The 13,985-nt window shown below is 46.1% G+C and overlaps 1 protein-coding gene across 20 annotated transcripts in view; it reads left to right on the top strand.

The window, feature by feature from the left end:
• PECAM1 (platelet and endothelial cell adhesion molecule 1) overlaps nt 1-13,985 on the top strand; it is an 80,982-nt gene that overhangs the window by 19,893 nt on the left and 47,104 nt on the right. For all 20 annotated transcript variants that reach the window (XR_012648238.1, XR_012648237.1, XR_012648236.1 and 17 more), the window contains exons 6-7: nt 575-835; nt 2,667-2,954. Coding sequence is in view for 15 of the 20 variants with exons in the window: in XM_075014309.1 (XP_074870410.1) it covers nt 575-835; nt 2,667-2,954 (549 nt within the window). In the remaining 5 variants the exon portion in view is untranslated. The remainder of the gene's footprint in view (nt 1-574; nt 836-2,666; nt 2,955-13,985) is intronic.

The raw sequence follows: 13,985 nt of genomic DNA, 5'->3' as shown, positions 1-13,985 counted from the left end.
AGCTAGCAGAGACAGGCTTTAGGAGTTATTAGACCCACCTGGGGTAGGTCAAGATCCAGTCTTGTGACTGGAGGGTAACTCAGGAGCAGGGCCCAAGACAAGCTAAGGGAAGAGGTGACTGACGGAGCAGTTGGTGAGGCGAGGAAGAATTCAGCCTGGACAGAACCTCAGGAAGGAGCGCAGGGAAATTGCTGACCCTGAGGGGTCAATCTACCAGCTATGGAGGCCAGGGCTGGAGCACAGTCCCACTAAAGACTGTGAGACTCTAAACTTGAGGGGTGAGCACGAAAGGGCTCTTTTAGGAGCTGAATTATTCAGAGAGGGTTATTACTTCAAAGACTTACTCTGACTGGATTGTTCTGGGAAACAGAGGCAGGCTTCCTGCAGGGGCATTCTTGGCCAAAAACCAGTCTGTGTCCCAATAGTTAGCTGGTGATTAAAAACAGCTAATACACCACAACAAACCCTCATTACATTGTGTCCATTGCCTGGATAGTTTGGGGAAGATGTAGCTACTTTGCTCTTAAGCACAACCTGAATTAATTTTATCCATTGTCTATTTTTCTTTTGGCAGAGTTGTTTGCCAAGCCAGTACTGACCCCTTCTTTGACTGACCTAGATGAAAATGAGACATTAAGCCTGTGGTGTCATATTAATGGCTCCCCTAACGCAAACTACTCTATCATCAAGAGACCATCAAAGAATGACACCTTGTTGAAAATTTCCAGCAACTTAACTATCACAGCCCAGGTGAAGGATACCGGGACCTATGTTTGTAGGGGTGAAATGAAAGGAATTGTCAAGGAGAGTAACCCTGTACAGATAACTGTTTACGGTGAGTTGATAAGGAGTTTTAAGAGCCCAATGCAGCATAACACTTGCACACATCAGTAATCCAGTGGTTTGCAGGGTTAGGCTGCAACTCTTGGATTGCAAACAGCAAATAACTTTCTTTGTGACTTTCTTGCAATCTCTAGACATACAGAACTAGCTCTGAATGGATGCAAACTGGTTAGCTTTTTCCAGCAAGTGGAGAAAGAAATTAGTAAATCATCTCATTTAAATGCCCCATCACTCCTTTCAAAGATTTGCTGCATCCATTTTCCAATGACCTCCACCTGTATTTGACCTCACGTTAAATTTCTCAGTAGCTGGACATACTCTGCACATCTTTTCAGTTGCCAATTTTTATCTGAAACTCTCTTTGCATCTGCCTTGATTTAGCACTCCTCTCTCCTGCTTCACCTCCCCCTACAGCAGTCTTCCCAGATCTCAGTAGGAGGCAGACGTTACCATGGTCTTGGAGGACTGCACTGTAGTGAAATCAAGTTGTTTGCTAGCAGTACACCTGCGCAGCCAATGTGGGTGGCTTCCTTTATCACTTGGAATAAGAGTGTCACCAGTCTGTGGATCCTAAATAAATGGCAAATGTTTTATGTATCTAGGGTGACCATATCTCCCTGTCCCAAATACAGGACAGGGAGATATTGGGAGGGAGGGGGATGGCTCCCCAGCTGTCCAACCAGCCTGAGCTGTGGACACGCAGATGGGGCAGGGTGAGGGGGCTGCCATGCAGGGAAGCTGGAACGCAGCAGGGAGGGGGCAGCGGGCAGCTTGCTCCCCAGGGGCCAGGAGAAGCCAAGGGACCCTCAACAGGCAAGGTGTGCTCGCTGTGCAATCCAGGGGTTGGATCCTGCGGGGTGTTGAGGGCACATAGGTGGGGCAGGGCAGGGTGGAGGCACATCACTGCTTCTGAGACGCTGACGGCACTGCTGTCCTGCCTGGGAGGAGCAGTCCCATGGCAGGGTGTGGGCAGAGGGGAGCCTCCAGTATCTCCACAGGCCCTCCAGAGCCCAGAGGAGAGCCCTGGCCCCTGCCCCAAACCCTGAGCAGCTCACAGGGTTGCCAGGCAGCACAGAGCTGCAGAAAACAACCAGGGCACCCTGTCCAGGCAGGCCAGTGCAGTGTCTAGGACCCTCTGCTTCCCCTGCCAGAGCCGTAGAGCTGGACTCCAGGCTTCCCCTCACCTTGGGGAACCAGGAAGAAGGAGGCGCGCGCGCGCACACGCACACACACCGCCCCCAGCACACCGCTGCCTCTGCAGGGCTGCCTGCTGGCTCCCTCTGGTGTGGCAGGGGACATGTAGTCTCGTGCTCTCTGGCCAGCAGCTGCACTTGTGCACCAGCAAGGGATCAAATACGGGGCAATTAGCACTTTTCTGGCTCCTTAAATACAGGGCTGTCCTGCTGTGCGTGGGGACGGGGGTCGCCCTATGTATATCATGTCTAAGTTAATATGGCAGTTTTTAGTTAATTACTGGTAATAGACCAGTGGGGCCAACAGCCATGGTGGGCCTTGGGGGCAAGATGAGAGGGGGGCTTGGCTCCCCACCCCCCGAAGGGGCAGAGCTTAGGGCTGTCACCCCTCAGTCCCCCTCTCTCACACCCATGCTCCCTCTGAGCCTCACGTGGTGGCACAGTGCTGCTGCAGCACTTCGGGGGGACTAGAGCTCCAACCACTGCTATTTCAGCAGCAGCAGCTACCAGAGCTCCGGGCCCCTTTGACCGTCTGGGCCTCAGAGCAGCAGCCTTCTTTGCCCTGCTGCCAGCAAACCTAGACCTACCTTGGTACAGCTTCTTCAATAGCAATTTCTCCTCTTCTTTTAGCTCCAGTCTCAAATCCAGTTCTTTCCGTTGCCAACCCATCTGCTGTGATGGTGTTAGGGGAGACGCTGCTCCTACGTTGTCAGTCTGATTCTGGAACTCCACCTATAAACTACACTCTCTTCAGAGGAAAAACACTTATTTGCACCATCACAGTACTGAATAATACCCATGCTGAATTCAGGGAAAACCAAACTAAATTACATGGTCTGAGTGAATACAGATGTGAAGCTAGCAACCGTCATTCATATGCAAAGAGAAGTAGCCACAGGTTGAACGTCACGGTGATAGGTAAGTCCAACTAACTGTTCAGCCGCTGCTGCAGTGGAGGGAAATTAGATGAGTAAGAATTTTGAAAATGTCTGTAGTAGCATGTGGTGGGCTGAGCAAACTGGGTTAAAGTTCATATTAAACCCTTTTTGCGGACAAATTATAAAATACTTGGGGATCTGAACCTCTGACCACTTTGTGATGGTCAATAATACAAAAATTCAACCAGTAAGCTGGGTCAAATCACCAAGCCACTTTTATTTTAATGGAAAAATACCCTTCATATGTTAACCGTGACTTGTTAGTAGTAGGCATCCTTCAGTCTGTATAGACTATGGATTGCACCCTTTATAGTTTCAATTAAGGACTTCATTTACAGCGTCTACTGTGACTATGAAGACCCACACAAGAGTGACAGTCCTTGCTGCATCTCTTGCAGATGTGGTGGGTGTCTGGCAAGTCCTTAGTGTGCTTTCTGTGTGCTCGCTTCTCCTCTGCTAATTCGAGCTTACTTGCAACATTAAAATTATTTGCCCTTAAGCCTGTGAAACTATAAATAGAGGTCCAGTCCTGTATGTCTTACTCATTGGAACAGTCCAAATGCAATGAATGAATAAGAGCAGGAGGAACGGGCCTTACTTTTGTAACTTTTTGTAGGCAGCGTGGATTAAATGTATTTTTACATATACACAGCTGTTCTTATGGTGGCCCTTGGCAATGACCATGTATATTAACTCCAGAGTAATAGGGAAATTCCTGGGTCATTGTGACATTACCCAGAGTATGGTCTTGATAGATGAACTATGTCTTCTCATATCTCCACCTGGGGTGCCTTTAATCCTGCTTTTCTGTGAGAATAACCATTCCTGTCCAGTGTTCCCTTGGATTTTTTCCATCCAAGCACAGAATAAATTTTTATATGCACCAATGCAGGCCTGGATGTGAACCACTGATAGAAACATGCACCACTGTGGATGGCTGTGGTCACTCTGCTAATCACCTGGGCGGCACCAGAATCATTCCTGGGTAGCTGCCCAGCACTCAGCTTACAGGGAACATTGCACCCAGCCAGTTCATATACAGCTTCTGCAAAATCATTCCCAGCTGAATTATATGACTGCTTCAGTATGGGGCTGGCTAGGGCTATACTGCAGAGTGACACCAGCAAATTCCCTTTCCCAGACTTATCTCCCTAAAATGTCCATCTTGTATTGCTTAGCTCTTTGTTTCTGTGCAGTACAAGCTCACAGAAGATCAGCCATCTTGTTGATAGAAATGATATGCACAAACCTTATTATTTCAAGTGCAGGTTTCTAGCACTTGAAACATGCACCAGTTTAGATAAAATAATAAAACATGTTTAATAACTACAGAAAGAGACTTTGAGCCAGAGATCTCAAACTCTTGGCTCGTGGGGCATCCCGGACAGAAGCAGTTGGGAAATCCAGCCTGAGAGTCCTGCCCGGTTTGGGGGTTTTCTGTTGCCTCTCCCCAGGTCCCAACCTTCTTTCCTTTTCCCCTCCCTCTCCCCTGCATGGCACCCTGTCCCCTGAGGGTACAGCTTTAGGGATTACCGGGGGTGGGGGTGACATTACTGGATTTTTAAATTAAATATGAAAGCTATTTCTGTCACCATTGTATATAATGGCACCAAATCTTGTGCCAGGTGGGCCAGGTGAGGTGTCTAGTGAAAGCTGGTAATGCTGTGAATCTGTTTACGGTACTCGTATAGCTGTACCATCTTTGTGTGTAAAATTATAGCTATTGATGTTATATTTGCATTAGAAATGTTTTAGAGCTAAGGGTTCACTATGGGAGGTGTGGTCTTCTCCCAGCCAGGATGGTGAACAAAGACTCAGGCGTCAAATACACGTCTCAGGAATTTGGGACTTGTCATCTGAGATGCAGCCAATGGCAGTGTGCCACAACACACATCCTGGGCAGGTGACCCTGCATGGCTTATGGAAGAAGAAAGTTTTTCCGTCCACATGGCAGGCTATAGGAAAGCCCTGGCAGTGACAATCTTGCTTCTCTGTCCTCATGAACTAAGCCTATGTGGACTGGGGCCCATCCCTCTTGGGGTGTATTTTCAGAGATTTTCAAGAAAGCAGCCTATATCATCAGCTGTATCCTGCATCAATAGCTTTAACTGACGTATGTAATGTACCACTTTAACAATTTTTCTCTCTCACCCTATTCTTCCTTTCTTTGTTAATAAACCCTTAGATTTTAGATTCTAAAGGATTGGCGCAGCATGATGTTTTGGGTATATAGTGACCTGGGAATGTGGCTGGTCCCTTTGGGGACTGGAAGAATCTGTGTGGATTTGGTGAAATAGGCTTTCATAGCCTCTCTCCTGAATAAGGAGGATTGCTGGTTTGGGCATGAGGAGCCGCTGGAGAATCTGTGGGATTGTTTGCTGGCCAGTGGGGATGGCAGAGATACTTCTGTGGCTGGTTTGGTTTGTCCTATTGAGAAGGAAATCCAGCCTGGGCTGTAAGTGGCCTGCCTGGTTTTAAGCAATTTGCCCAGGACTGGTTCCCTCAGCTGTGCCTAGAACCCCTCCCCCCATAATATCACAGGGGGCTTGGTGCGGGGTGGCAGCAGCAGTTGGACATACACACCCTGCACTCCCTGGGGCTTGCTCCAGCTGGGGATGTCCCAGGGGCCAAGAATTTGAGACCTCCGCTTTAAGTGAAAGAGGCATAAAAAGTTCGAATGGGTTACAAAGAAGTAAAAAAAGTAAAAAATAAAGCTAATATCTAAAAAACTAAAGGAATTCAAAGCAAAACTTCTTCTCATCATGTACTTTTGCTGGATGAGTTGCTTCAGTCAGGACCACTGTGCCAGGTTCCTGATACTTCCTTTGTCTTTCAAATGTTGATGCTGTGAGGAGACATGAGGAGGGAGGGTGATTTGAGTCTTGTGTTCCCACCTTTTGAAAGCAATTCTCTTCTTTGAGAAGCACATCCAGTTGGGTCTCAGAGCACAGCAATTGTTTGGGATGGGAACATCCAGCTATTTATTTGCCAATATGCAAATGTCTCCCTTATGCCCATCTTCTTGCCAAAGAATGGGTGCTGAAGTGGGTGATATCCCATAATCAGCTTGATTATGCTGACTGTGATGCCGTAGTCCGTGAGGCACTAGATTGGACTGCTTCCCCAGAATTGGAATATTCCTTAGTGAGGAGCAAATAAGCTGTGCTCCAAGTCCTAAATAAGGGTGGAGGTGAGTGGAGTGTTGGACTGGGAAAAACGGAGGGCTGCTTCTCAGTGATGACCCGCACCACTGAGATTGATTCTGCTATTACGAAACTGGTGTAGTTATAGCCGTGGCTTACACCACACTACTAACAGGAGGAATAGGATTATGCCCAACAGAAAGAGAAGCACCCCCTGGGGTTTTTCTAACTCCCAGTAGTTATCTAAAACAGCCCACGGGTTGGTGGAATTCATTGGCTGTTATCTATCTCAATTTCTAAGAGCTGTTATCTATCTCCAAGAAGTGTGAGTTTTGAGGGATGGGACTACTTAAGGGTTAATAGTGGGATATGATATACAGGCAGAAATGACATTCTGTCCCGTAGAACACGGAGGTTCAGTGGATCACGCTTCCCAGCGGAGGCAGCTGCTTTCAGAACTTCCCGCTCATTGGGTCAAAGCTCTTTTGGGGGTTCTGGGGCATCTTTGCCTCAGCCTTACATGTGACCCTTACAGGCTCATGAAACTAAAACATAAACACATCACCATATAGACAGACTTGCCACAGGACAGGATACAAACAGACAGAATACAAATAGAGTTAATGAGAGCATTTACTGAGAGCATATACTTACATAGTTAAGCAGATACAGGAATAAGACGCACCGTTGCATCATGTTACTTCAGCTAGCTATACTACTAATACAGATTTTTTGTGGTACCATTAGGTATTCACACCCTACTCTATCTAACTCGTGAGCAGGAGGGAGGAGCGGCGAAGGGTGATCAGGCCTTGTCGCAGACAGCGTCCGGTCTCTCCAGGATTTAGGAGTTCCTCCTCTTCCTTACATTGTAGCCCCCCTTTATAATTCCTCAGCCCCCATCCCCATTTTACACAACTATATATCTCATACTTATTTTGTCCTTGTTAAAGTACGCAGCTGGTTCCTCTGGCCTGATGGGTCAGAGGCCATGGTCTTTTCTGTTTTTCAATTTAGGCTGAGAGGATGTGGATGCTGCTGAAGTTACATACTGCTGTTAATGCAGGCTGTGCACAATCCAGTAAATCCCAGTGCTAACTGGTTTAGACTTCCGCAATTTACTTGGTTCCTCAGTTCTTGTCCTGGGGTTAATGTTTTAGCCATTTTGTGCTGAGGCATACTTCTTTATAGTATTTTAAAAGGGTCTCTGTACCCTGCCTCCATCCCACGTGCCTCACCACGCTGTTCAAGTGCCCATGCAATTCACCCTAACATGCCCGAGCGTGGCCAGTCACTTAGGGGTCACCAGGTTATTTTGCACACTTAGTAACATCATACAGTAGAATCTTATAACTTTATTATACAGTGTTGCCACGTGTTTTTACCCTGACGATAATAATCAGTGAACGATGAGTTTTCAAATGATACTTCACAAGGCATACTTTGTACCAAATTTATTATAGCTTTGTAAAAGTGGTGAACACAAGGGTATAGTCCATTAGAATCATATCTTTAGATCTGCAGTTTTAATAATTTACAAATTCCACAACATATAGTTGCCTTTAGTCCTGATTTTCAGAGCTGCTGAACACCTACAACTCCAGCTGAGTTTAAGTCGGAACTGCAGACGCCAAGTAGTTCTACAAACCAGGTTCTTTATCATTTTTATGTCATGTTAGCAGCTTTGGGTTGTTAATATATTATTATTATTGTTGTTGTTATTATTAGCAGTAGCAGTAGCATCCTTCAGTCTACGTAGACTATGGATCGCGCCCTTCATAGTTCCGTTTGGCATCCTCATTTGCAGTGTCGGCTGTGACTGTGAAGACCCACATGATAGTGACAGTCCCTGCTGCATCTGTTGCATATGTAATGGGTGTCTGGCAGGTCCTTGCTGTGCTTTCTGTGGGCTTGCTTCTCCTTTGCTAGCTGTCTGATCCTCAACTCACCCTTGTGAAGGCCCTTGTATAGTTCCTGCCTCCATCTGCTGCGATCATCTGCCAGCTCCTCCCAGCTGTCTGGCTTGATGTCTGCTTCCCTGAGGTCCCTCTTGCAAACATCTTTGTAGCGCAGCTGGGGGCATCTGGGAGGTCTTTTACCAGAGGCTAGCTCTCCATACAGGATGTCTTTTGGGATCCTTCCATCATTCATCCTGTGGACGTGGCCAAGCCAGTGGAGCCAACACTGCCTGAGGAGGGTGTGCATAGTTGGGATTCCAGCTTGCTCAAGGACGGTAGTGTTGGACACTCTGTCCTTCCACGATATTCCAAGGATGCACCTGAGGCAGCGTAAGTGGAACACGTTCAGCCTCTTTTCCTGGCGGGCGTACAGGGTCCAAGTCTCACTGCCGTAAAGGAGGGTGCTGAGGATGCAGGCTCTGCAGACTTGCATTTTGGTGTGAGTGTACAGCTTGTTGTTATTCCACACACTCTCGCTGAGTCTGGACAGAGTTGTGGCTGCTTTACCAATCCTCCTATTTAGCTCAGTCTCCAAGGACAGGGTGTCAGTGATGGTGGACCCGAGGTAAACGAACTCGTGGATGACCTCTAACGTATAGTTGTCAATGCTGATTGATGGAGAAACATCAACGTCCTGAGCAAGTACGTTTGTCTCCTTTAGGCTGATGGAGAGCCCAAAGTCCTTGCATGCTTTGGAGAACCGATCTAGCAGCTTCTGAAGCTGGTCTTCTGTGTGTGACATGACAGCAGCATCATCTGCGAACAGCATCTCTCTGACGAGGACTTCCTGCACCTTAGATTTAGCTTTCAGCCTTGCAAGATTAAACAGTTTCCCATCAGACCTTGTGTGCAAAAAGATGCCCTCTGTTGAAGATCCAAAGGCTTGTTTAAGGAGGAGTGCAAAGAAGATCCCGAACAGTGTCGGAGCAAGGACGCATCCTTGTTTGACGCTGCTCCTGATGCTGAAAGCATCCGATAATGTGCCATCGTATTGGACGGTTCCTCTCATGTCTTCGTGGAAAGACTGGATCATCTTGAGTAACTGTGGCGGACTGTTGTATTTCTTTTTAGTGACAGGTCCCAGAGGTGCGATACCGCGAGGGATGAAAGACAAAGACGAACATAGACAGCAGGGGGCCAACAGTTCTATAGTCTGAAGGCCCTAAGTTTATTATTCTCACAGCTTTTATAACCAAGTGAGAGCACATTATTATGAGAAAAGCAGTCAGCTACAATATAACTGGCTCAGCACTTCTATCTCTAAAAAAGCCACATCAATCCTCCCAGTCCTTGAACATGGACTCTCAAAAACACCCAATCAAAACAACACAGCTCCCGGCGGCTTGCCTACACGAGAGCAGGTGTTCCGTCTAGATGCCAAGAGCCCAGCCAGGCCTGGGAAACATGTAGGAGGGAGAAGGCAAAACTCCTTCATCTCCCCCTTTTTGTTTTTCTAGCTACTCCATGCAACATCAGAGAAAAAACAGCAACTTGCTGCCTGCAATTGGAGGATAGGTTTCTGCTTCTCCTCCAATTAACACAAAGCAAAAGCAAAAGAATCAAAATCAGGCCTAACAATACTAGCGCTGAGCCCCCTAACAGCTTAATATGTTTGAGTGGATTCAGAGAACTCAGGCCATCCACTAGGCCGTCCAACAATTTCGATCCAGAGAGTAGTTCTAATTTTTTATCAAAAGTGGTAAAGATTTGGTTCTGTAGTTGTTGTATTTCAATTGACAAATTTCCTTGACCCAGCAAGTGTTTTTTCACATTTGCCCACGGAAAGTGGGTATCATTATAAGGTAAAGGGGTAACACAATAAGAAGATACATTCCAATCACATTGCATTCTTAGTTGTTTCTGCCTGCTAACTATTTGATCGCCAAGCATTATGACAGCCTTTTGGAGATCAGCCATTTGAGAGGCTAGCTGGCTATCAACTTGGCGTTGAGAAGTCCAAAGTCCATCTGTGTTAGCATGCCATTCTTGTACGAACTCGGTGGTTTGAATCATTTGATGTAAAGCCGCTCCAGCTACCGCTGCTGTGGCTGTGACGGCAATAAGTCCCATAATCACGGCAATCAGCAGACCGACAAATCGTTTGGCTCTTTTAAGAATTCTGCTTATGGCTTGGTCGATGAAGTACATCTCAGGAGATCGCTGCCAAGACTGAGGCATTTGAACAGGAATCCATACTTCAATCCGTGCTTTTAATAAATACATCCTATCTCGTGAATGGTTAAAGGGAATAGAATGGTTAATACATATATAAAAGAAACAGTTATAACAACTAACAGAGAAATTGCTCTCATTCCATATGGCAGGGCCAATCATTATCAAATACGGCATGCGAACGCAAGCTTGGATATAATGGGTGGAGTTGAAATGAAATGTGACATTTGAAAAGGTATTGTTTTTTCCTTGGATATACATCCCTCTCCATGCTCGCACAGGTTATAGGGCTGTGGCTAATTTCCATAATGAGTCATGGATGGGGCCAAAAGGTAAATAAGGGGCTGGAGGGGACATACCACCTCCAATGCCAGACAATATTTCTTTGGGCACTTATATATATACTATTATTTGCCTTATGCCATTTGAGGTCCAACACGATATTCTTTCGCCGAGCCGAGCCAACAGGGCTCCAATCAATGAATAGCACAGTTAAGGGGAGGGTTAGGCACATATGCTCAGTATGTGAAATTTTGTGTTGATGCACTTACGGTTGTGGTCAGTACCGCCAGCACGGCCAGAAACAGCAAAGCAGCTGTCTTAAGCTTCTGGGTCTCAATCAGTACCTTCTCGGCTTCTTGAGAAAGTTTCTTGATCTGTCCCCAGGTAGGTGGGGTTGTCCGACGCGTTCGAGCCAGTGGGGTTCGAACGTGTTCTCCCACGTTCAGCGCTCTCATTTCTTCCACGGGGGGAACGATATCAAACAGGGGCGCCATCCTCGCTCGCTTGGGGGTTGTCATATCTTGGCTTGATGTGTCGAGCCGGTACCCAGTGTGTTTCTCCAAGATCTGTAAAGATGCAAGCAAACCCTCTGCCCCAGATCTTAACCGTTCCTGGAACCCACTGTCCTTCATAATTTTTCCAATATATGGGTTGATTCAAGTTCTTTCTTTTGCTAGTAGACCAATGTTTTTCTGCAGCGGACACATCATTTATAGTGGAACTATTTAAAAAATTAAGAATAAAGAGAGCCATATGTAATTGCTGTCTGGGTGTTATTTTTCCTAAATGTGATGTCCATACTCCCCCTTTTTGTTTTCTATCATGTTTTTAAGTGTTCTATGGGCTCTTTCAATAATTGCTTGACCCTGAGGGTTATAAGGAATACCTGTGGTATGCTGAATGGCCCATTGTGTTAAAAATGCGGCAAACCGCTGTGAGGTGTAAGCCGGTCCATTATCTGTTTTAATGTGTTTGGGGACTCCCAAAATATTGAACGTCTCTAATAAATGCTGAATTACATGATTTGTGGTCTCCCCTGCTAGCGGGGTGGCCCATAAAAATCCAGAATACGTGTCAATGGATGCATGTACAAAGCTTAATTTCCCAAAAGAGGGGATGTGTGTAACATCCATCTGCCACAAGTCATTTGCATTGAGTCCACGGGGATTTACTCCCGGGGAAAAGGTAGGGGCAGTAATGGGCCCACATGTGGGGCACTGGGCCACTATTTGCTGTGCTTGACTTTTGGTAATGTAAAACTTACGAGTCAAGCCAGATGTGTTAATGTGAGTTAAGGAATGGTAATCCTTTGCTTGCTGGGTGGTACCTACCAACAGCTGATCAATACTCTGGTTTCCTGCAGCTATTGGTCCCGGTAGGCCAGAATGAGCACGAACATGTATAATAAAAATAGGGTGCATGCAAAATCTAACAAGGGATTGCAATTGCAAAAACATTTCATGCAATTCAAAACAAGATAAAATGGTAGCTGTTTCTATCTGTCGGACAGTAAATTCAACATATTGGGAATCAGTGACTATATTGACAGGGTGCAAATAATCAATAAGCAGCTGCATAACAGCAGCAAGTTCAGCCTTTTGTACGGAATTGTAAGGGGTTTGCCATACCTTGGTAACTGGGCCGGTATAACCGGCCTTGCCAGGCCCATTAGCGTCAATAAAAAATGTTGCAGCATTAACAAGGGGTTGGTGCCTGACTATGGTAGATTAAAATAAACGGGGTCCTTTTAAGAAAGGTAAACAGCTTGGCATTAGGATAATGATCATCAATTTCTCCCACATAATTAGACAGGCTAATCTGCCATTGCATATTGTTTTTAAAGCTTTGGTTAACCTGATTTGAGGTGAGAGGGACCGTAATTGAATGAGGGTCCCATCCTGTGAGCTGTTTACAGCGGGAGCGGCCTCGATAGATTATGTCAGCAATCTTATTCAAATAGGTGGATAAAGTTTTTACCACCTTATTTTGGCAAAAAGATTCATTTTAATATGGCATTTTGCAACTGCGCTGAGTGAATTTGTTGCTTCACCCATTTAAGTTTAGCCTTTGCCTTAATGGACAATTTTTGAAGACTGTTGAGATCAGGGTTTCCCTGGAGCGTGGCAAAGGTCAGCAAGGTAGACAGGAAGATGAGGAGAAGTTCAGGTGCAATGCTGTCATCTGAGTTAAAAATAGCTACAACACAACTAGATCTATAACAATTACTAAAAAGTCTATTAATATTAATATGGCATCTAGCAACATGCATATATTATATACATTAAAATTCTTTGGTGTGTACTGATGTTACAGGTGGCCATTGCCTTGCTTCCTCCCAGGGAAATGTGCATTCCAGGTGGTTCCTTCTTTTCTGGGGAGAAAACACAAGGTCAGCCAATCTTGGATGTGATCCAAGGCTTGGTAATGGTTATTGGTTCCCTTTTAGAGTGTAAAGCAGTCTACACCCCCACCTTTGTAAGAGTGCAGTACATGAGTCTGTGTTCCCAGGCTAGGGTGTTTAATTACAACAGTATCTCCAGGATTAGATTTGGAGTCCTTGAGTGGCACAGCCGAAGTTGAGAAATTTCTCCCAATAGGGAAAAATCCTCTGCTGATTGGACTGCCCATAGGGGTCTGTCGGTTGTTCAGTCGCTGTACCACCTTATCCAGCCTGTTTTCCCAAGTGCCAGCCGTGGGCCTCAAGTGGCTTTTTAATAGCCCATTCCAGCACTTGACTATGCTGTTGGATAGGGGGTTTGTTTTTAAAATGTGAGCTGTTGTCAGACTGGATTTCATGGGGTGCTGGGACAATTGCTGTTAAGCGGTTTAGTCCCATAATTGTGAACAGTCCTGTTGCCAATGGGGCAGGGTATACAAACCAATTCCTGAAACAACTTCCATTCCAGTCAAGAGGTGCTTACACCTGTGCCTGGTAGTAGGAAGTGGGCCAATGTAATTAACCTGCCAGGTTGCCCATAGTGTTTTCCCATCTCTTAGTCTGGCAAATCGCTGTCCTTCAGCTGTATGTTTTCAGGTTTATAGCACAGATAGTACAGGCTTGCAACAGGTCTCTAGCCTGTTGGTGGGTGATAGGCCACCCCCTGATATGTGCTTACTGTACCAGCTCATCACTCCCTGTATGCCCCAGGGTCTCTTGTAGCCATAGATACAAACGTTTCCAATTTACTTGGGTGGCAGAGATCTGGGCTGCTGCATCTGCCAGGTTATTTAGCTGTGCAGCCGGGGTGTTATTCTTTTGCTGGGCTAACGCATGCCCTCTACTTAGGGGTTGCTGGGTGGCCTGGTGGTACTCACTAGGCATTCCCACCTTCCATAGGGATTCCTTAATTAAGGTGGAGTTCTATGCAGTATCAGCTTTCCAGCATGGACATTCCTCTACCCATCCCGAGAACAAACAAACAATAACCAGCACAACTTTTAAAAGATTTACATTTG

Source organism: Carettochelys insculpta, chromosome 20, assembly GCF_033958435.1.
Source record: "Carettochelys insculpta isolate YL-2023 chromosome 20, ASM3395843v1, whole genome shotgun sequence".
Taxonomy (NCBI): Eukaryota; Metazoa; Chordata; order Testudines; family Carettochelyidae; genus Carettochelys; species Carettochelys insculpta.
Note: the sequence above shows the minus strand (reverse complement) of the source record. Positions and strands in the feature narration are given on the sequence as shown.